Here is a 23,832-nt window from a genome sequence, read left to right as displayed (position 1 = left end):
AGGAGTTACAGATTTTGAAAGAAAATTTGAAATACTTTTATTAATTTAAAAATTTGTGTCGAAAAATACCTGCTGACTGGGCATAGAGATAGGTTGAATTACAGCTGTGGTCACTCCAGATTTTGGTGTAGAAGATCCTATTGTTAAGGAAACAGAGGTGGTTTTCTTTTGGGCCCTGAAAAATAGAGAACAGCAACCACTTTACAAGATATGAAATGAGAATGTGTTAGTTTGTGACCCATAAGCCACCTTATTTTTTCTACATATTTAAACATGTCAGTATCAACTGAAAGATTAACACTGGAGGAAGCTTGAGTAGAACACAATCTTTGGCTAATTTACACTTTCACACACAATAAAAAGTACTGATTTAAGATACTAACTAAAATGTATTTTATTTCTTTAATTGTAGTCCTCTACATATTTCTTTGGAGGCACTGGATTGAGTGATTACTAATGAAGACTTGGTTAACTTCAAGGTACTTCTGAATATGAAAAGTTGCTATCAACAAAATTGTTGTCAGGGTAAGGCCAGACTTCTCTGACAGGACAAGCACATTAATACAATCTACAGTTAAAATGCTATACATTTAAATCACATGAGGAAAGTAGAAAAGACAATAAACAAATGTCCCCCAAATGTTTATTCAGATCTTGAACTACTAAAGATTCTCAAGTGTCCCTTATTGAGACCATTCGCACAATATTGGTACTACTTTGCACACTTACTGTGGCATAGCTCCAGATTTTGATTTGAAAATTAAACTTTCACCCTCTGAATCTGTAGAACTGGCGCCTGGAAAAGAAAGTGTTTTCAATAATCTCATATCCTTCTACTGATTTATTTAATTTTCAAATTCCAAAGAAAAAACTTTGACACCTTTGCATTTCCTTCAAGAATTGAGAACTCTCTGTAATAAACTATTGCAAGTTTTTTTATCTGATAAAAATTGTAACTATGCACTTTAGACTGTTACAGAAATTATAACCATGCCAATTTAATTGCAAATTTCTTTCCCTAGACTCCTAGCCGTCTTCCATCACATTGAAGCAAATAAGGGCAAAGAAGAAAAGAAAATGCTGACTACTACTGCTCTACTGGAAATGTATAATTTTATTTACTTAAATTTTAAAACTTGAAGCTTAAGCAAACATATGGCTTTTACACAGATAACAAATCTTAAACCTTAAGTAAGAGTAACTCAGTATACCAAGACATTTTCGGACTAGACTTGCTGCCCATGATCTCCACATTCCAGACTATTTATATTAACCTACACATAGCATTTATGTACTGCTATTTCTTGCCAGTGGAAGTCTTGATATAATATATGTGTTTGGCAGTGTCCTGAACTCACTTAAAGAAAAAAATATGAAAGCATTTATTCCCTTTGTCTTAATTTTTCCTAACAACAGATACTTCACATAGTTATTCTAGACATTTGTACATATTATTCCTCAAAGAATTTGTGCATATTTGTGGATAGTTGTATTTGTAATACAAATCATAAGCAATTCATAGTCAATATGCATAGTATAGCATAGACTGATTCCAATGAAAAAAACCTTGGACTGAGATATTCAAGTACCCTATTTATTTACAAAAATTATACTACAAAAAAATTGAAGCAACAAGTTGCACAGAAAAGGTAAGAAGAGAGAACCAAATGTCAAATCATCAAAGTGGGTCTACATGAAGGTGTTTCTTAAGAACAGAGAATAACCAGGTCTTATGTGGCTGGGCCTGTTACACAAAAGAAAGTGTGATGCATCAGTGTCATTGAGACTATTAATGTACAAAGCAATACCTGTGTGGCAATCTATTTTCATTAAAGATCATAGGGGAGGAGCCTAACGACTTGTACAATTCTCTCTAAGTAACATGTTGTAAAACTTCAGCATAGCACTTCCATATAGCAAGACTGTCAGATGTCAAAAATCTAATCGTTTTATTCACAGTATCTCTCTACCTAGCTGTTTTGGTTTTTACCATTGCTTCTGTCATTACAACTTCACATAGCATTATATGTTTGTACTACACCCAAGGATTTCTGAAATCATGCTTACTTCTGTAAAGAAAACTCTTCCTAGAATCTGTAAGATTCAGAAAAGGCTTGGGGATTTTGCTTTTATATCCCAATGTGCCATAGTAATGTTCTGAGAATAAAAAGCATGATGAAAGAAATCCTATAAAGGCATTTATGTAATGATTTAGCTAATTTATGTGAAAATTTTATTGTTTTGTTAACCAAAAGCTTTTTAGTAATTTGGTATGGTATTATTCAGATTTGTTATATTTTTGATGTTAGTTTGTTTTATGCTTTCAATTAACCATTTAAATTAATTTTAATGAATCACAAAACTGGTAAAAGAATACATAATACCAAAATGTTTGAAAGATGTATGAATTAAAATAAAAATTGATATTCAATTGATATAACCTTGCCTAAAATACAGTTCTTCACTAAAAAAAAATTAATAAATTTACTCATGGTCATCATTAATTTTTCTTAGAAAAAATAATATTTGAATTATGAATAATTTTGCAGTCAAGAAATATTTTGATGATAACTAGTAGTTGTTTCAGGACAAAACCAGTCTGACTGACTTTAACCTGACTTAAAATCGGTATACCAAAGATAAAGCATCACTACATTTATACATGAACTGAAGAAGACTCATTTGAAGCAGTCACATTTATTTGCACTGTGAGGCAGTTCAGAACTGACATAGGGATTACTGCTATCATGAAAATCATTATGGAATCACTAGTTAAATCTTTGACTAGTGATTTACAGAGAGTACTGCTTAAAAGTTAACCATATGCCAAAGACTCTGTTAGTTCCTTCCTTTCCATTCTTTATTTCATTTCTACCCTAAATAAATAACAATCTATCCATTGATTGCTGAGCCATTCCTTGAAATACCTGAATTAATATGAAGTGATGTTCAAAACGTGTTGTGTTAAAGGAAAGCAGAGGAATACCATAAAACTACCACCATAGCAAATGTCATCTTAACATATAGAACCAAAAGTAAACTTCAGCTTAGTTATCTTTTCCTGTATGCATCAAGTATCTTATTATTTTACCTCTTACCTTCAATGAATATTTCAGCTGATGTACTATCTGAACCAATGGAATTTGAAGCCAGACAAGTATAGCGACCAGTGTCGTCTTCAAAGGCTTCTGCTATAATTAGGGAATGGAGTCCTCCACTTTCGGAACGGATCTGAATGTCAGGGGAATTCTGGAGTTCCTTTCCTTCACAGAACCATCTGCAGCCCACACACATTTAGAAAGACAAAGAAAAAAAGAATATAAAGGATTGGTTCAGGCTCATCGCACACAAGCAGACATTACACTCTGCTGCAAAAATCTAAATTGCTACTGAAATCAGCACGTGGTGTTCTGAAGTGTTTAAAGGCATTCACAAAGAAATAACTTGGAATAAACTTTATTTAAAAGGTAGTGAAACATTTCTGGATGCTTAGGAAATTGTACACACCTACATTTAAAAATTATTCTCTGTCCTGGTTTTGGTAGAATCTCATGTATTGGCTTGCTTTGACCACAGTCTTATCCATTTCAGTATAACTTGTCACTTCCACCTAAGTAATACTCACTGATTCTCTACACAGAATATTTGAATTTGTCAACTAGACCCAACAGGGTCTAGTTGGAGGTCTGTCACTAGGGGCTGTCCCCCAAGGGTTGATATTGGGCCCAGTATTGTTTAACTTATTAATCAATGACTTGGATGAAGGGGAAGATGCCTTCTCAGCACTATTGACACAAAGCTGGGAGTAGCCGATACCCCAGAGGGCTGTACAGCCCCTCAGAGGGACTTTGCCAGGTTGGAGAGATGGGCAGACAACTGTCTGAAATTCAACAAAGGCAAATGCAGGGCCCTGCACCTGGGAAGAAATAATCCCAGGCACCAGTACAGGCTGAGGGCTGGTCTAGAGAGCGGCGCTATGGAGTAGAACCTTGGGGTCCTGGTGGACAACAAGCTGCCCATGAGGAAGCAGTGTGCCCTTGTGGCCAAGAAGGGCAATGGTATCCTGAGATGCATTACCAAGAGCACTGCTAGCAGTAATTGGAGGTGATCCTGCCCCTCTACTTAGCCCTGATGAGGTCATATCTGAAGTGCTTTGTCCAGTTCTGGGCTTCTCAGTACAAGAGAGACATGGAGCTCCTGGAACAGGTACAGAGGAGGGTGACAAAGATGATTAAGGGACCAGAGCATCTCTCTTACGAGGAAAGGCTGAGGGAGCTGGGTCTGTTCAGCCTTGAGAAGAGGCAACTGAAAGGGGACCTCATCAATGTCCATCAGTATCTGAAGGGAGGATGGCAAGAGGACCAGGCTCTTCTTGGTGTGCCAAGCAATAGGACAAGAGGCAATGGGCAGAAATTGATATACAGGAAGTTCCACCTGAACATGAGGAAGAACTTCTTTACTGTGCAGTGATTGGGCACTGGAACAGATTGCCCAGAGAGGTTGTGGAATTTCGCTCACTGGAAATATTCAAGAACCATCTGAACACAATCCTGCGCAATGTGCTCTAGGATGACCCTGCTTGAAGGAGGTTGGACCAGATGACCCACTGTGGTCCCTTCCAACCTTATCCATTCTGTGATTCTGTGATTTTTGTCTATCATGTCCAGTCAACCTAATATAATCCCATGGTACAGATTCCATATTGGTGAACTTTCAATAAGTTTACTCTTGCGTTAGATCAGGAACATAAACTGGTTTTCTAGCTCTGGATTTTTATGTATGTAATACATCTTCCACTACAAAAAAAGTATGCCCCCACAAAAGCACTGGGTTTAGGTACAGGCAAAACAGTCACTTATCTGAGGTGACTTATTACTAGGTCAAAGCATGGCATAAATTTGTTTACATTAGGTCAATCAAGCATTTTCCAGTGTAGGCTGTCTAAAGAGCTAGTCTGTGCTTTCAGCCTACGTTGCTGCCATAAAAGTACCAATTCCCACCTTTTTTCTTTTTGATTTCCTCATATCAGTTAGTCCTATTCCCCCAAGCTACACCCTGACTAATCTGTATCTCTGGCAGCCCAGCAAGTAGGAGAAGTGGATAATTCTTGGTTTACAGGGTCTGTCATACATTTTTGCAAGGGGAGGTACACTGGGAAATCTAAAGGAAAGTCATTAGTGAGCAACCTTGCTTCTGTTTTCAAGTTGTCCCTATGTCCTGAAAATAAATTTTGCCAAGTCTTGCCAAGCTTGTTATTCCTGTTCCAGTCCTGCAAACCCACTCTGATCTGTACCACTCTTTCTTCCCTTCTTCTTATCCCATAATCCTAATCTGTGCTTCTCCATGTCTTCCTTCTGCTCTCCTTTCTCTCCTCTTCCTCTGCTACCCGAGTATTCAAATCTTGTTCTGGTGAGGATAAAGACAAAATAATAATTCTTGACAGTAAGCTTCAAAAATGGTCTTTTATTCTCTTCCCCCCGTACACTTTTAGTTTTCTACTGTAGTGTGTGTTTTGTTAAAATTAATAAATATAACCTCAGAAATTTATGGGGAGTCGGTTCTAAGTAGAAGATGACAGAATTTTTAAAAATAATTTTTAAAGACATAACATTTGCTACTAAATTCTGGTATTTTTCTTTTAATTTGTACTAGTTTATGAGAGAATTTTTTCAGTCACATCCCAGTAATATTTCAGAATCAATTTTTTTTCCTCCCTATCACACAGCTTTACCCCAAGAAAACAAGATATCCCAAGGAGTTAGAGGACCCTCCCTGTATTTAGGGAAAGCATGCAACACTACAGGATGACAGATGCTACAAAACAACAATCAGTGAGGAGTCTTTAAAAAACTGGCTCACTTGTATTGCTCTTTTTTTAAATTACTAAACTTCATGTAATTAATACAAATAAAAATATGTTTTAAAACCTTCTTCTGAAAATACTAGATTGTAAAACGTGAAATGTCATACTTATTTCAGAATGCAGAGTTAATAAATCTAACAGGTTTACACATAACACAATTCCCCTTAATGGCATAATTGCAGGCAAGCTCTCTGTGCTTATGAACAATAGATCTTTTGTTCCTGAAGGCAAAAAAAAAGTTGACAGTGGCATTAAAACCATACGTAATTGTCTTCTGTAATTAAAAGACTAACAAGTTCTTTTTCTGTCTTCTGTTGCCTACACAGTGCACACAGATAGTATCATTTTTGGAAAGAATTAACAAACTTCCATTTGTTTACTCAGTAGACCCCTTTGGCCTACTTTTACAACTATTTGCCTTGGAGACAAATCTATTCTGTCAGCTCTACTGCCAAAATTAACATTTCTCTTTCCCCTCTTCCCCTCCTTTCCTCTCTTGTCACACATTGTCCCTTCTCCCAGTGTGAGGACCTCTGCTACTATTTCTGATTATTAGACCTTCAGAGTCCTAACCTCTGTGCAGCCTTTCCTAAGTTACATTTTAAACAATATGCACAAGAGAGAGGTTAATTCAATTTCTAGACAATCACAGACAAGACCCTGTAATATGAGGCCCTACATAACCATTAGTTCTATTTTTCTTTCCTTTCCAGAAACATCCTGCAAAGGAAAACCTCTCCTCCAAGCCTAATTATTTTCTCAGACAGATCCCGTTATAGTTTCATGCAAATTGTATGGACTTTCTACTGTCTCCCAAATTCCACGTTCACAAAATATTTAAGAAACTGTCATAAGTGTAAGAACCTAAAATAAAAAAATCCATTTATGCTTTTTTGTCAGATAACATTTAATAAGCAAACTGTTTTCTTAGGAGGACAATTTCTACATTGTCCCCTGGTTCATGTATATACACAGTTAGTCTCAAGTAGTGGGAGCTATTCCTCAGCACTGGTTGGGACGAAGACTTGTTGCATCACATGAACGACATACCACTGAAAACGAGTCGTGACCTGCTACATCAGACACTGTCTGCCACAGACAAAAGCACATAGGTAAGCAATTCAATACCAAATTACCTCAGCTATCATTAAGGTGATGTTTGAGGCATGGGAAACACACCTGGTGTGAGACTGCACTGTTTATTGTGGAAAGAAGAATTCATCTTCACAATTGGCAAGAACACAGTTATTTGAAATGACAAACACTAGAATAGACATATATTCTTTTTCCGATTCTAACTCTATTTTTTTTTCTATCTACATGTTGATAAAAGAGGAGGATTACTTCTCATGAATTTCTTTTGGTGATTACATGAAAATTAACTGAAAAAGAAAACACTCAATTGAAATACTTATCTGGCAATAACTTGCCAGTTGCCAGTTCAGTTCAAGAGAGTTGTGAATTTAAAAAAGGGTCAGCGAATAAAAATAAGTGAAGTATTTTTTTTCCCAAACACAGACCGAATTTTAGTTTTTCATCTTTTTTATATATATATACATTTTTGCTCTCTATCATAGAGCACAAACCTCCTATCTATAGGATCTGATCAGCCTTACTGCCATTACGCTTGGAATAATCATGGTAAGAGAATTTTCTGTTCTCAAGGACTGAAAAAGATTCAAAGATAAATCTTTGAAGTATTCCCCCTCTCTGTGGAGGGATCACTAAAGCAGGAAACACATCACTATCAAAGGGAAACCGGGCCAAAGAACCCGGGAGAACTCATGACTAGACACAGAAAAATAGCCACAAAGCAAGTCTTGCAAGAAAATTCCAGTTTTATGCTGACTAGGGCAACATTAACTTATGTCCAGGCTATTTTAGCCTATTGATCCTCTTGGGAATAAGAAGATTACTTCCTAGCTGTGAGATAGCAACAATGCTTCTGGAGAGTTAAAATACCCCAAAAGAAACCAAACCCAACCCAAATCAACCCAAAAGACACTGAAAGTAACATAGAGGAACAGATACACTGCAGACAATCTGAGAAAAACAAAATTCCTTGAATAGAGAACATTGTTTTAAAAAGACACTTGTTCACAAATTCTGGATACCAAGAACAAAAAATTACCAGTTCATTTCACTATCGCTTTGTTGTAGGTTCTCAATATTGCATAAGGTGTGCAAATAAAAGCAAAACAGGCTGAGACACCAACAATAGGGTTTGCATATGTGTGTTCATATGCAAAAAGACTTCCAGCTTGCATCTTAGGTCCATTCCTGCAGGCCACGCTAGCATTCATGCAAATTTGTAGAGAACTGTCCCCTTGAAAGAGAACAGCAACTGTAAGATGACAGATAATGACTGACCAAAAAAACCCCCCCAAAATCTAATAAAAGGAGCATAGATTTTATGTAACTGGAATTAATTTTATCAGTCATTATGTATTTTGCCAAATTTCAAATTACACTTAATTTTTCTGCTCTTTCCTACTGTCTTCTTCATTATCTTTCCACCATTTCTGCTCTTGCCTGCGTTTCCACTGTACCACTATTTACCTTGCTTTTTCCACACCTGTGCTTAGTTTTCACCTACATTGTATCTCCCATATGTTAAAATGATAGCAACTAAATATTTAATGCAGACACTGAAACACAATCACTAGACTGGAAAGTCAATAGTAAAGAGTCAAATCAGAGATATTTTGGTAGCAGGGGAACAATGATTAAGATACTAATTTTTCACTCTTTAAACCTTCTTTGCTTTTCCACTGGCTACATGATGGCAAAGCTAGAACAGATTTATTAACAGAAAAGGACAGTCAGATGCCAGGTGAGCAGCAGTTCATGCACAGTGGCATCAAGTAGCAATTCACACAATATACCTTTCTTTTTCACTCTTCTTTTTCGTTCTTTTCTTTATGCCCTCACAATCCTCCATGCATGGAAGTACATAGAAGCACATGTGTCTGGGATTTTAATGACTCTGAACAAAATATAAACAGAGTTGAACAGTACACTGACTAAGTAAGCACCAGGGTCTTAAGAAAAACAGTTCGAGGTTCTCTCTAACTCATAATCCTGCTGGAACTTCTGTTTTTTGAGAGTCACTAAGGAATAGAGAGGTTTTCCTCTCCGCACACTCTTAAAAGTTAATTTAAAATGGCAGCTGAAGTGAAACTTTAAGATATAGCCTTAGGGAGAAATTATAATAGGGAAGGAACTCTGACCACCACAAAAAGTGCAGAGAGATAAGCTGTAAATTAAAAAGTAATTTTATCCTTAGTGGTGTTAAGTATGTGCAGCAAGAAAAGTCAAAATGAAATACTCTGACATTCTTATACTGGCAGAGTCAGCATTTCCATCACAATACTGTGTAACTTCCATTTTGTTTTTTCTCCTAAGTAGTCCAACACTTCCAGACTGAAAAAAAAAAATTACTACTTAAAGAATTTGATTTTTAAAAGGAATCAGCTTCGTCATATGAGTTTTAGAGTACACTGCAATAATCAGACGATTCAGATGCTTATGCACTTTACACATTGCTCAGTTTTTGTGCAATATACAATTTCATTAGTTGTATAGGTAACTCATAATGAGGTTACCAATAACATACACACTCCAAATATTTATATTTTGTAATCTTAAAAAAAAGAAAAAGAATATCTGAATACAGATGCTGGTGCTTTGCCTACACCGTCAGTTAAGCAATTAATAAAAGGTTCTATACACTGAAAACCACAGAAATCAATTTTATAATTAAAAGTGTGTTATATTATAAACAGTGTATATTATATATTCAGAATTTAATTGATTCTTCAGATGTCACACAGTCTTCCTCTAGCTCTCACAAATTTCAGTGAGGACCTCACAATCAGCTGACTAAATTGCATGATCATGTGCTTGGAAACCAAAACTGCTCTCTTAAATTGCAAAAAAAGGCAAGAGAATACCAAAATGGCTGTATTTTCAAGACATATATCAACGCTTCAGCTTGCCATTTCCTACAAGTTAACTCTGCTTCTTCTGAAGTGAAGCTTTCCATCATGTTTTGTGCAAGGATGCAAAGTAGAGGGGGTACAAAAGTAACAGATGTAACCAGCTTCCACGAACAGTGAACAACAGCCTCTGTCACTGCAAGCTGCAGTAAGTCCAAAGATGGGGTTTTTTACCTTATTCCTGTAATTTAGGAAAATGTCTTGCCTACATTCCTGAGTAGGTTTTCCAAGCCTCTTTCTGTTCACTTTACCTGCGGAACAAGGATTCTACTCTATTTCAGCATTTTAGCTGGGGAAATAAACTGCAAGTTAGCTTGTCATTTTGATAGCTCCAGACAAGATGCTGAGTTACAGCCTGTACCTCATGTCATTCTCTCTGGGTATTCTCTCTGCATTGCTCCACGGATTTACATAGATGTGTACAGCTAATTACAAAAGAAAAACAGCATTGTCAGATTTGATTAAAACTAATTGTTCTGTCTTAGAATCACGGGATTATCTTAGAAGGTCTTAATTTTTTTTAAAAAATTGTATCTTGTCCTTAACTTTGCAACTGTTGGCCTCACTTTATAACTTTTAGAGTAGAAGCTTTAAAAAATATTTTTGATGGAGGCTTTTAATTACCTGAATGATAAAGATATTAACACAAGAAAAAATGAAATCAATGCTAGAAAGTATGAAAATTGAACACAACACTGAGCAAAGCAAAGATTCATAGCTGCATAACTTGAAATATACCAAACTTTTTAGAGAACATTTCTTTTACTTCTTTAGATTAAGAGAATTTTAAATAATTTTGTCGACAGTTATGATTATGGGGCAGTGGTATAACACATGCCACTGATTTCAACTCTGTTATTGCTAAATTGTTCTTAGGTACAATAAGAATTTTTGATACAAAATGTATTTTTCTGAAGTTACTGAAAGTACTGAAATTTACTCCTACAAATTTACTACTGAGGCAACCACCTTCTGCTTTTACCTCAGCTTCTTGTTATAAGCTATTTTTAAAGGAGCATCATTGTCAAAACTATTGTGAGCACTGTAATATGAACTAATAGTGACTATATCTCTTGGTAATTCTCCATGGAATTAAATGTTCTGAAATACAAATTGTTGGGTTTTTCTTAATTATTTTTTTAATTAGCTGACAGCTATGGTTAGATTTATACTTTTTTTTGAGAGAGAGCCTATCTTGGTGTAAGAGAAACATAAACAGCAATTTAAATAATTAAACTGATCTTTTTATTACATTTATCATAATTCGAATATGTACTATGTACTATGAAAAATTAAAGAAAATTAGTTTATAAAGCAAACACATTCAAATTTAGTAAAATTTCATTGTTATAAATTTCATGTCTCTGTGATAATCTCATATTCTGATAAAAGTCTGGAAGATATGCATGATATGATGCAGTAATGAGATATCTGGATACAAAGGAAAAAATGGTGAGATTTAATGAATAAAACTGAATTACATTCCATGCCTATAATGAAGAAGGATTAGCTTTATATGCTAATCTTTTCTGCATATAAACCAGAGAAAATATATCATATAGAAAAAAGACACCTGCTGTATGACTTATTTGGATATGCTATCCAAAGCTACTGATTTGTGAAAAATAAACATTTCTGTTATAACAAGCTGAGTAGGATGCTAATGTTCACTATTGTCTATTCACTTCTTGCAGGTGTAACTTTTATAAAACTGTTTTTTTTTAGAACACTGATTATAAGGAAAATACCTAAATATTTAACAGAAAAGCAATGAAAACCATCTAGCAGCTTTTTTGTTGATCTGCCCTCAAAATCTCATAGGTACATTTATGCCATACAGCAAAGGAACCAGGGAAGTGACTCTTGTTGTTGACAATACTGTGAGGTTGGTGCAAATGATACTTCACAAATGTATCCCATGGTATCCAAATGAGACACCACATTTCAGGTAATCCTGTTTCATCATGCAGATCAAAGACATCTGTAAAGCTGTATTTATTCAGAAAGAACAAGAAGGAGATCATATTTCATCAGCTGACCAAAAAGCGGTCAATCATTTAAATTCAGGTTTAAATGATTAACGGGTATAGCCAACAATTTCCCACACTTTCAGAGTTTTATACTTTCAAAGGATTGTCACAGAACTATGAAACACACTATAAAGAAGAATTCAGCTCTGAACACAAGAGAAAAAAACCAGCATCTGAAACACTCACTTTTTTTGCATTTAACTAGCTACTACACAGGAGCCACTATAGTTTTACGCATGAAATGCCAGACACTGAGCAATAATTTCTTTCATTCTGACAGGTAATTAAATCCACTGGTTTTGTACAACTTCCTTCTTGGGCCTGGAACATCTTACCATGAATTCAAAGTGTGGTAGACATTGTCTGCATTTCAGATTGTTCCTCTAATTCATATGTCAGTAAGTCAAACAGACTCCTTCTACTTAGTCTGTAGTTGTGCCAGCAAAAAAATTGATTTATCTGCTGTTTTGTTTCATGCAAAGATTATCATCTCTACACCAAAAAATCAGAATGTTACATTTCCAAAGTAGAGATGCTGCTCCCTATTTTTCACCCTGCAGCTAAAGGTACGCACGGAAATAAATACATACAAATTTTCTCTCCAAAATGAACTTGCAAGTTAATCCAGGAAATTCTGCCTATGTTCTACAAACATTGAGGATGCCCCTCAAATATTTTTTCAAACAAAGCTTTAGAAAGATATCCCACACACATTAAATAGTAGTCTTCAAATGCAACCAGCCCTGTACTAAGAGTACACCAGTGGTACATAAAGCATATGAGAACAGAGTCACAGTTTAATGCTTCAGAAAAACCACACATACAGTATTAGAGATAACATTCCTGGTTTCATACATATTGTTCTCAGCTTCAGAGCATGCTGGAAGAGCCAACTAGAGCAGCATACTATGCCTCACTCAATTTATTCCACCATTCCCTCCCCCATACATTTTCCCTGTTCTGTTAGGTTAGGAATACTCTTACGCATATTTTCAGTAAGAACATTCACCACAATTTTCCACAGTGTCTAGCACATGGCACATCTTACCGAATACAAGCATTGGACCACCTGGTAGCAATGGTCTAGGCAGGATCTAATGGTTTAGAGCAACAGTTCTACTTATCTACACGGAATGTCGGCAACTGCACAATGAATGTTCTTGTGTCTGAGGTAGCTGAATAAAAATGTTTCTCTAAAGAAAGGCTTAATAAATAGGACTTTGAGCACTGAAACGGTAATTGAACGTGAGATAATTAGGTATGTTTTATTACTGAGAAACAGGGTAAGCACTTTGTCCACTGTTACCCAGGAAAGGTAAGAGCCAGGTCAAAACTCAGCTTCCACTGCCTTAACTCTAAGGGCACCTTCCGTATGCTGACCGGGTCTCTAGAATAAGAGCAGATTCTGACCCTGCATTGCCAGATGTACTCTTAGCCACAAAATTATTTCTCAATATTTTTGAAAGCTAGCAGATTGGCGTGAAGGTACTGATGTAAGTTATTATACAGCACTGCACAGAAACGAAGTATTTGAGTTTCATTCTTAGGAGTCTGTTTGCCTGTTGCAGAAGGATTTTATGTGGTCATCTTTCATTAAGTGTGAAGACAGTCAAGCACCTAACGCAATAAATGATTGTAAATTTGTTCACTTAAATTGAAGATACCATTGCTTGGTTTATGCAGACTTATGCTTACATCAAATTACCACTTCTGATATTTGATAGGAAATTAATAAGATCATGGAAGGGCAGGAAAAAAAAGAAAATTTAAAGGAGTGACGATGGCTACAGTAGGCTAAAAAAAATTAAGTATTTAATAATCACATGTGAAATGCTGAACATTTTTCAGACCCAAAGAACTGTTGAGGCTTGTAGGATTAACACGATTTCTTGTCTGGCTGAAATGGAATGCATAGTGGCTATAAGCGAAATGCCGCTCTTAGCTATCCCTTATACGTATACCCTCCTTTGACCAGAAACAGATTTTCAAATAGCATTCTGTCGTTATTTTGCCTACATGAGGAGGGGAACCCATTACAGAATGGCCAGACATAATCTTCCAGTGAAATAATATCTTGAACTTAGAAGAAAGGAGAGTAAAGAATTAAAAGTAAAGCAAAAGATGCAAAGTTATAAGGATAAAATTGCATTTATGCAATTTGAATTTTACATATAAGGTGAATTGAATTTAATGTGATTGTGGTGAGTTAGTGGCAAGCACATGGCTGACAACACACCTTTCAGATGAATCCATTATATTTCTCAAAACTGTAATACTTAAAAAAAGTAAGAAGATTAAAAGTATTTGAGACCAAGCACTCTAGTTTACAAAAAACAACATTCAATTATGAAACCCTAATAACTTGCAAATCAATAAAAAGTAAAAAGAAACCTCCATCCAGGATGTATATTCTTGTTCATACTGAAAACACGGAAATGGCAACAGTGGAACTTGGAGGTTTACCTTCAAAACTGGCAGACATCTTGCTGGAGTTATGAAAGTTAGAAAGTTATTATATCCACTGTGACATACGTTGCAGTCAATGCACTTTTTATATGCATGATTGCATGATAGCTATAGATGACAGTTATCTATGTTATAGTAGCTGAATAGATAAACCTTTGCATCTGTAATGTGAGATAAACTAGACCAGATTAAATGCAAAATGAAACCCTATATAACCAATACAAAACTATTTCATTCTTATATGGATACTATTCTCTTATCATCTCTCCCTTCCTTTTCCTTACTTCCCGTTTACTTCCAAGCTAGAGTCAGTAAATATAAACTTGTTGACCAGAAGATAAAATGCCTGATTCATTCAGGTCATGTCAGCAACTTAGTAACTGACACCAAGCAAGAAAGCTGTCAGCAGTTTTGTCAGTGCCTTGCATTATGTGTGACAGCAGTGAAATTTATTCAGTGACGCTCAGCCTGCGGAGATTGGTATCATTCTGCAGAGTGCTATAGGATGCAGAGAACAAGCACCTCAGTAGGGCACTGACTATAGTTTTCAATAGTAGTGGCAGGTCTTGAAAGGTATTTACAGATAGCAAAATCAACATTTATAACATGTTAATTTCTCAGACTACTGGTCTGGACTGAAACTGGAAGCTTTCTGAATTAATTTCCCACATTAACTAGCAAAACAATACTGATTATACCTTCTGATTCATAATGTAATATTATAAAAGACATTTTTCACAGTTGCTGTTGAAAAGGCTTGATCTCTATGTAACAGCTGTCATATTTACAAGTAACTGTACTTTTCTGCAGCATGCTATGTCCTTATATCCTACCTCAGAGGCAAGTACAATAACAGATATAGCAGAAAGCTACCCATTAAAAGAGGAAAAATAAGATTTAATACTTTGGACTCCCAGATAACATCTGTGGTATAGTAGGACAGATTTAGAGTGTACTGTGTGAAAGGGTCTAGTTGAAACAGCAGATAAGAGGAAGGAAAGGGTGGGGAAAGAAAACTGCCTGTCTTTGGAGCCTCAGTTTTCCCAAAACTTATGCCACCATTTCCTCAGCATCCTTTACACAGCACTCCTTTACTGAAATTTCATGCCACAGCAAAATCTGACTGATTTACTTGGTTCATGCAATTAGATACCTGTCATTAGAGTTAACTGGTGCATTACTGTGCATTTTATAACCTACAAGCAATCTTCCTTAGAGAAGGATTACATTCACTTCCTAAGCCAAACCTGAGGACTAGTCATCACCTTTCCCTAAATAATAATGACTATTTTGTGCTATCTGTTCAGATACCAGTTAAAGTGCCTTTATACACCATCACTAGCTGCCAGACACAGCACAGCTCTCACTTCAGTCTTAGTTTCAGCCTTAGCAGTCAAGCTTATATCCATGTTTGACGGTTGCTGATATGGTAGGATCCAAGAGCACGCATATACCTCCGCTTTGTGCTTTGGTGACTATCTGCATAGTTATGACTGGTGCCTGATCCATGATTTCAAGATTCTTTTCAAACTTTCAAGATTCTTCCCCCTACCAACACACACTGGCCTACCAGCTATGCCTCAAAGCATACCATGTGTATTTTTCACAACCATTATGTAAACTGAAATATGAAACAGTTCCAAGAAGAGTTGTAAGTGGAAAATCAAAAATTCCATAGGAATCCAGCAGGTTGAGGATTAACACTCAAGACTGCTACTCCTGTTTGCAATGTTCACATATGCTTGTTGTGGCCCCTGTAAGTCCTGTAATTCATTGATCCTTATTTCCAGCCCTTTTCCATCATGACTCTTCCTGTTTGAAAAACTGGCTAAGGAGAGGTCATCTATTTTACATATGAGCAGTGTAATGCAGATTACACCAGCATTACAGTCAGAAAAAATGGGTAATCAGTCACTATGTTTGAGAAGAATGACAAATAACTGTATACTTTCAGAAACTCTATCAAAGCTGGCCTAAAGATATCTCAAAGAACAGAATATTCTGGTATTTATATGAAGACACAGGGATATTCCCACCTCTGCTTCACTTGATCTGTAAAGCACTGAGGGGCTCTGGAATTTATCAAAGACTTTAGGCATAAAATTAGTCTTTTAAGACTGGGCACCATAAAGACCATGCTTTCTTTTATTTTTGTAGAAAAACTGTACTGCTTTATTCACCGTACAATTAGGATTGTCTAGTAGGAAACCAATTCAGGTAGTTTCTAAATATTTCATAAGCATTAACACGGTAAAACTGAACATTGACACAACACATTAACATACCAGAGGCAGGAATGTCAAGGTGCCATAGCATACATTTTGACCTCTGATTAATTCTCACAGCAGTTATCCAGAAATAATAATAACTTTCCCACGTGCCTTGTGCACTTCAAAGTTACAAAAATCTGCAAATAATTTTTAAACATTTACATTGTAGTTCATTTGAGGCAGAAATTAACTAACAGTAATTCATAAACTCTGGTTAATGTTTGGGCGTCTTTTTTTAGTGTTTAGCTTTTTTTTTTAAAAGTTAAGAACAAAGTTCACGTGTGGTCTGTAAATAAGAGAGAGATGTAATGTTAAGCAAGAAACTAGTTCGAATGGGTGCACACAGCTACATAACTGGTTATTCTCTTTTTTTACAGTTTCCCTTAGCTAAATTTATTATCCTAATACTTAAAGATAGCAAAAAGCTCATAACTATTGTTTATAGGGTTATAGAACCCCACTTATGTATTGTTTCCAGATAAATTACAGTGTATGCAGAATTATTGTAGGAATTGCCTTTCATTATTACTTCATCTTCCAACCAGGGGCAAGAATAAACAGTGTTTTTCACTGCTGTAACTTTTGATCTGTATTCTCTGTTTGAAACACCATGGACTTGTTTACCCATTTCAAAAGTATCCATATAAAATAACATTAATCATCTAATACTTTCATTTGAGGGAGATTTGGATGGAAGTTATATATCACATGTTATGCATCAGTTTATGGGAGAAATGTTATAATTGAGAAGAAATAGCTGAGAGCACTGAGGGAAAAAACAAGATTTTATTAAGAGTATTTCAGAACAAAAAACATGCGTAAAAAGAAAATGGATTATTACAATCTCATCTTTCAGATTAGGGATATACTGTATGGAGATAGTCACAATAGTTTAAAAAAGGGTTTAGTAATATAAATTTTTCAATCCCCTTAAGAGCAATTCAAAATGCTAATTGAGAGCAAGCAATTAAACTATATTCAATAAAAAGAGATCATAGTCCTTCCTTTTTACTTTGGATATTTTCCGTAAAGTTTTTAGAGTGGAACATATTTATGGTGATTTACGACAGGGAGATCTTCCCTTATCTTCTCACTCACTCTCAAATCAGGTCACCAACTACCCTGTAATGTCCAAAAGAATTCCTGAGATGTATTTGCTCTCATTTAAGAGAGGCATGTTTGTATTCTATGAAAAATATTCAAAGAAGCCATTTCTCCTTTTATTCAAAGGAACACTAAAAACTATTTGCTTTAACCCTGACCTTATCATTAAATGCTATGACCCCAACTCTTAGCCTCTAGGCAATTAAAAAAATAAATTGTTTGAGTACATCCAGCCAATAATTTCCATGTTAAAAAAAGTCTAAGTTGGAGCCATGTGGTCTCAATCAGGCAGTAAAAACTCTCAGTATTTTCTTAAATGCACAACTGCAGTATGCCCATAACCTCTCTTTTAAATCATCTTAACCAGATCTGAATCACTCTCACCACAAATGATTCGGTGGCCCTGGAATGTGCTGGGGTAGACAGAGTTGCTCTGCAATGAACATTGAGACATTCCCCACTTCCCTAGTGTTAAGAGAATAGTCTGCAGGAAAAAAAAAAAGTTTTCTAAAAGGTTAAAGCCAAGACAAAAAGTGACATCATAGTTCAATCATTCAAGAAAAAGAGAACAAAAATGCATCTACTGCCTAATAAATCACTGTTGTGTGCCACAAACCACAGTAAGCCAGCACAGTCAAAGAACAGCTTTTCTTGCTGAAGCAGAGATACCACAAGCAGCTGGCAAATGCCTGTGTAATTGTACTCACAGAGAGCCACTAAATCCATTAAGCTAGCCAGAGTAGAAGTAGTCAATCAATTAAAAAAGCTGAATATACATGATTTCAGCAACAATCTGTGCATCCTCTTACATTGCATTACAGTATTTCTTACCACGGGCTATCACGATTTTTTGCACAGTTTAGTATGCATATGGTACTTTGCTAAAAGCTTATAGGCAGATCACTTAGGATCAAAAAAATTTTTTGAGGTCCCTGCATTACCTGAATATATGCTGCTAGCTACTCCTCTCATCCACTTGAGCAAGTGGAAACGACAGACGCAAAAACACCTTCGCTTTCTCAGCACATATCAGAAGGAGTTCCAAAATATTACTTATATATAAAGTTATAACAGAGGAAAGGGAATGTAGGTCCTTGGGGGCTCCTAAAAGTCAAGTTTAAGCAGCAAATGAGCAAGCTTTCCTTAAATAACTGTAAGATTCTCAAATGCCACTTCCTCTTTAAAAGTCTGTCTGGAGCCTGAAAGATTTCTTTCAGTCTTAATCACCTCAAAAAACAATTTAAACATGTGGCCAAAGTGATGTGCATTTAAAACAGGAATAGACCAGAGCCAAGACATTTGGATCCAGTTATTAACCTTCTTATACTTCATGGATGTTGGAATCCAGGGATTTTGGTACAGGCCCATCTCTGAACTCAACACTCATTGCCAAACCTCACAGTCAATAGAAAATACACTTTAACATATCAAAGTAGGAAAAACAGCATAAAGATGTCAGATTTTTCCACCACATCAATGAGAAAAAATGTCATTATAGCACCCATGTAAATTGTGAAACTGAAAGCAGCTGCTGAGGCAACCTGACATGGTGCCATTGGCAGAGGGGGGTCCAACTCAGAAAAACACGATTCCATTTTTAGCTCTGAAAAAGAATCTTTGCTACTTCTAGTGTGTGATTCCTGTTCAGTGAATAACTTGCCATAAATAGAGCAAGTATCTGCTATAGAAAGAAATGCCTTAGTACATGGTAAGAAAAATGTGTACTAAACGTCCCCAACATTCTAACTTATTGCACACTATGCTGCTGAGTACTGTTTCTCAGTCATTCCATAGCAACGTAATTTAGCGGAACATTTTTAACAACTACCACACCAAGCAGAGTATTCTTCCAAATGAAGGGTGAAAGTCAGAATGAGAGAGTTTTGGTTTCGAGTTTCTGAATTAGAAAAAACAAACATACAGATCTCAAACAAACAGTTAATTGACTGTGACTGCTATACTTTGCACAATCACCCATTTGCTCATTCAGCATATTTTTCACGTGACTAGGTTCACCGTCACAAGTCCCTAATCACTAGCAGTTAGTAAGTGGGTAGGAGGAAGGGACCATTCACCTTGTCAAAAAAAAAAAAAATTGAATAACTACTTGAAGTAAATGATGGAGGCAGAATTAAAGTAAGGGGAAAGGAAATTTTTTCCTTTTCAGATCTATTGACCCAGTAAGGTTTGCTTGTGCGCTTGTTTTTGTTTTTAAAGTACATAAGTACGTTCAATCAGCTGGTCTTTCCCCCTTTGTCAAATTTATTATGCAGTTGAACTTTCAGATTTCAAGGGTTTCTTATTTATTACTTTATTAAGATAACCCACCTAGCAAGACATAATAGCATGCTGATAGCAGGGCTTATCAGTAGCTTTGAAATAAATTGGTCCCTGTAGTGAACTTCCTTTGACAGCTAGATGGCATTTCTGAAAGCAAGTTATTTGGATTAACCTGCCTCCCTTCTGATCATTATAAAACTTTTCCTAAAGACAATACAGGGAGTTGAAAAAAAAGGTCTTTGTAACAGCAATACATTTTGCTAATAAACTTAAAAGGCAGCAGTCTTAACACTTTCAGAAAGCAAGAACAGCTAAATAATTTTGCTTATTGAAAGAAAACCAAGTTCTTTTTTGTAATTCCTGTTGTCTCTCAGAGTCATTTATCCAAGCCTACACACTTTTACACTAGCTACATTAGCTTTCGATTGCATGCCCTAAAACAGTAGACTCTCAAAGCTTTTTCTTTTTAAAAAGAGATTCACTTTGCTCTCAACACCGGGGAGAGGAAGGGGGAGGGGGACGTGCTCTGAATGAATGCCAATCATTTAAAACAAGTTTGTTTTGGGTGCCTATAAACTAACTGATCTTAGGAAGCATCTCATCCCTTTTCACTCCACCATCCTCTTGAACTTTAGTTCTACTCATATCCTTTGTGATGGAAAATCTTTACTTCCCAGGTTCAAAAATGAGTTACTCTGCTAGTTAAAGTTACTCTATACTATACATGGTTCAAAACAAAACAGGTTTGCAGAAAAAACAATAACAAAGCCATTTGAAAAGCTTTCCAAAATTGTACAGACACATAGGAATTTTGCTAAAATAGATACATTCTGATAGAGCTTTTTGGAAAGAGAGAAATGAGGAACATTTTACTGCTAGGCTCTGTTCCAAGACCACTGTAATAGCACACACTGTATGATTCACTCATGTACTTTTTTTCCCCTCCTCTATTGTAGTAAGCTAAAGCACCTTATAGTTTCTTGCATCTTTATACATATTTAATGCTGGCACTTACCGTTGTGGAACAGAGGGACCCCCACCCCCCGGCAAACAGGCTGATAGCTGATGGTCTCTGGGTCCTTTATTTCTTGACCAGCCCCAGCTCTTAGCTTTGCTGCTCTAAATTCAGTCTAGTTCGCAGAGGAGCACAGAAAAATTTAATAGACAGCTGAACTGCCAAATTCCAACCACCACGATCGGCAATGAAGACGTTCTCCCTAGTTCTGACTGATTCCAAAGAACAAAGCCTGCTGGCAACGAGGAAGCGGAGTTTAAGTCCTCTGGCTTCAGTCCAACTGTTGCTCTTGCTTTTGCTGCAGAGTACGTGAGAGTGTTTGCATGAGCTTGTAATGCATGTAAGAGATGGGGGCTGGGGAAAAAGAGGGTGTGTGTAAGAGGAGGAATGCTAGTCATATCCAAAAATAACATGAAGGAAATCATGTAGTAAGCCGTCTCCCCTCATTCTCTCTCCTCTTATCGCATGTACTGAGAGTGTCTCTGCCCTAAGATTTTGATCTCAAGAGTAGGTAGGGAAAAAATTCCATTGTGACTTGCAGCTCATATGATTGCGCTATTAAATTGTAACTGGGGAGCTCTACACTTACAAGAACACGTCACGAAACACATGATTTAGTAGTGATCTACTTCATAATACTGCAGCCAGCATGCATTTCACACTGTGTGCATTTGTTTGCAAACTGGAGAGAAAAAACAGAAATGACTAATGAAGTTTACTACATGCCATAATAAAGTGTCACATTTGCCTGTCCAGAAGTTCCTAAATTTCAGTCCTAAGTATTTCCAGATACTGCTTAGTGTTGATTTTCAAAATAGCAAATGTTGCAAGTTTACAATATAATCCAGAAATAGGGATATAAAAATCTTTATATAGTTTAACTGTGCCATGATTCTTCAGAAATTTTTAAAAACAGATTCCACATACAAACAGTATTCTCTGTCAAAATGAAAATCAACACCTATAAACACAGCACAAAGAAGAAAACCCCACATAAAAAATAAAAGAAATTAAATTCCTTCCTGGATAACCAGAAAGCTATAATGTAAAAATTGTGAATTTTCTTTTTCTGTTAAAAGCCTTAGAATATTGATTTTAATAATTGTGAGCTTTTAAAAAATCTTTAAAATTGTCATTAATAAATAAGCAACAAATTTAAGGAAAATAAAAATTCACTAATGATAGCCCAAATATTTTTTTTAGTACTTGTATTTAATCAAGTCTCCATCAAATCAATTTGAGGACCTCTAAAACCACTTATAAGCCCAGAAACAGTCTCTATGATTAGCTAACATTACAGAGAATCTTTACTTTTTCTAGTAGGGCTTCAGTCTCATGGAACTGCCTTCAAAGCATTACAAGATAACATAATACAAGTTATGCTTTTATCATGCTACTCTCTGTGAAGAGTTTAATTAAGATTTAATTTAAACATAACAATATAAAGAAAGGTCAAAGCAATTTTGGATTCCATTTAATCTCATGCAGAATAGCTTAGCCCATGATTTTGAGGCATCTGATATGGTGCTGGGTATTTTAGAACAAAACTGGTCAAATTCCACTATGAATGGTTTTGAAATACGAATCTTCACAATTGAAATAAAAGTGGGAAAGAAGGAAGAAACTAGTTAGAAAATAGACTCCAGTGTGCAGGTTTCAACAACGACAGCATGAACCAGCCTCTTGTTTACACAAGACTTTGTTCCTCGAAAAGGGAGACAGTATAGTTCAGGTCTATGATTTCCATATCCAGCATCTGTAATTCTGGATCTACCCTTTTTTTATTCTTTAGTAAAAATAATGAAGCTTTGGATAGGAGCTTAAGTTTAATAGAACAGATATAATACATTTTCCTTCATTCCTATTACATTAAAGAAATTACAGCGTTTTTCCAAAACTAGTAGCAAAATAATTTTGTGATAAATTTTAAAACTACAAATACACTCTATGTTGAAGGTAAATCTCAGAAGTCCATAGAAACCATCTGGAATGTAAGGAAGTTATGATGATTTAAGTTTGCCTTCCTGCATATTCACTAGAGACTGAATTTCAATATATTATACGGCTATAAAAGTTACAGTAAATCCAAGTTCTTTATCAGGATGTTCACCGAGTCCTACTGCAATGTACTCTTCTGTGGGTACTTGGTAGCATTACAAAGTTTGGCTTCCTTTGCTGTGTTGAAGTTTGCCAGTCAAAATTTAACCTGAAAAATTTCACATGCAAGGAAAGTCCAAGAACAGATAAGATTACCTGAGAGCCTTTAGTCCACACCTTATCCTATCTTGCACATCAGCTGCATTAAATTTGTTGACTTGGCTAACTATAGTTCTAACCTGAAAAACAAACGCTTTGAATGGATAACAATAAGCCCACGTCTAGTTCCCTATGCAATTGAGTCTCCAGATGAGAGAGGTTAGTCCAAAACCCAGTTTAGTCTAGACACTTGAATTTGTTTTGCTGTTATGGAAAAGCAGAGGCCTGACGGAATATGAATTCAGTAAAGTTATAAAACATAAAGACAAAAAAAGGAAGCAAACAAAAACGTTATGGGGAGCTGTCACCTTTTTCCTGTCTGAGCATTGTTATCATAACCAGACCCAAAACTGTAATGCTGTTTTCAGGAGAATTTGAAATCCAGACAACCAAAAATTCCGACCTTATATGACAAATTAATGTTGAGTGTTTCAGTAGCTGATACGCCACAATATTAATCCATCAAATGAATCATTACTAGCATAGACACTACATTCTCATTATTCTCTGTTGTCTACGTAGATGGAACACATGCAACACAAAGAAAAAA

The 23,832-nt window shown here is 35.9% G+C and overlaps 1 protein-coding gene across 8 annotated transcripts in view; it reads right to left on the bottom strand.

The window, feature by feature from the left end:
* PALLD (palladin, cytoskeletal associated protein) overlaps nucleotides 1–23,832 on the bottom strand; it is a 200,670-nt gene that overhangs the window by 125,333 nt on the left and 51,505 nt on the right. For 6 of the 8 annotated variants that reach the window (XM_064652428.1, XM_064652425.1, XM_064652427.1 and 3 more), the window contains exons 3-5: nucleotides 3,099–3,277; nucleotides 730–796; nucleotides 70–175 (exon numbers count right to left, since the gene is read on the bottom strand). In XM_064652428.1, the coding sequence (XP_064508498.1) occupies nucleotides 70–175; nucleotides 730–796; nucleotides 3,099–3,277 (352 nt within the window). Of the gene's footprint in view, nucleotides 1–69; nucleotides 176–729; nucleotides 797–3,098; nucleotides 3,278–21,026; nucleotides 21,546–23,832 lie in introns of those variants that run through there. The other 2 variants (XM_064652431.1, XM_064652432.1) reach the window with 1 other exon arrangement.

The sequence above is a fragment of the Pseudopipra pipra genome, chromosome 4 (genome assembly GCF_036250125.1).
Source record: "Pseudopipra pipra isolate bDixPip1 chromosome 4, bDixPip1.hap1, whole genome shotgun sequence".
Taxonomy (NCBI): domain Eukaryota; kingdom Metazoa; phylum Chordata; class Aves; order Passeriformes; family Pipridae; genus Pseudopipra; species Pseudopipra pipra.
This window is presented reverse-complemented; position numbering and strand designations above follow the sequence as displayed.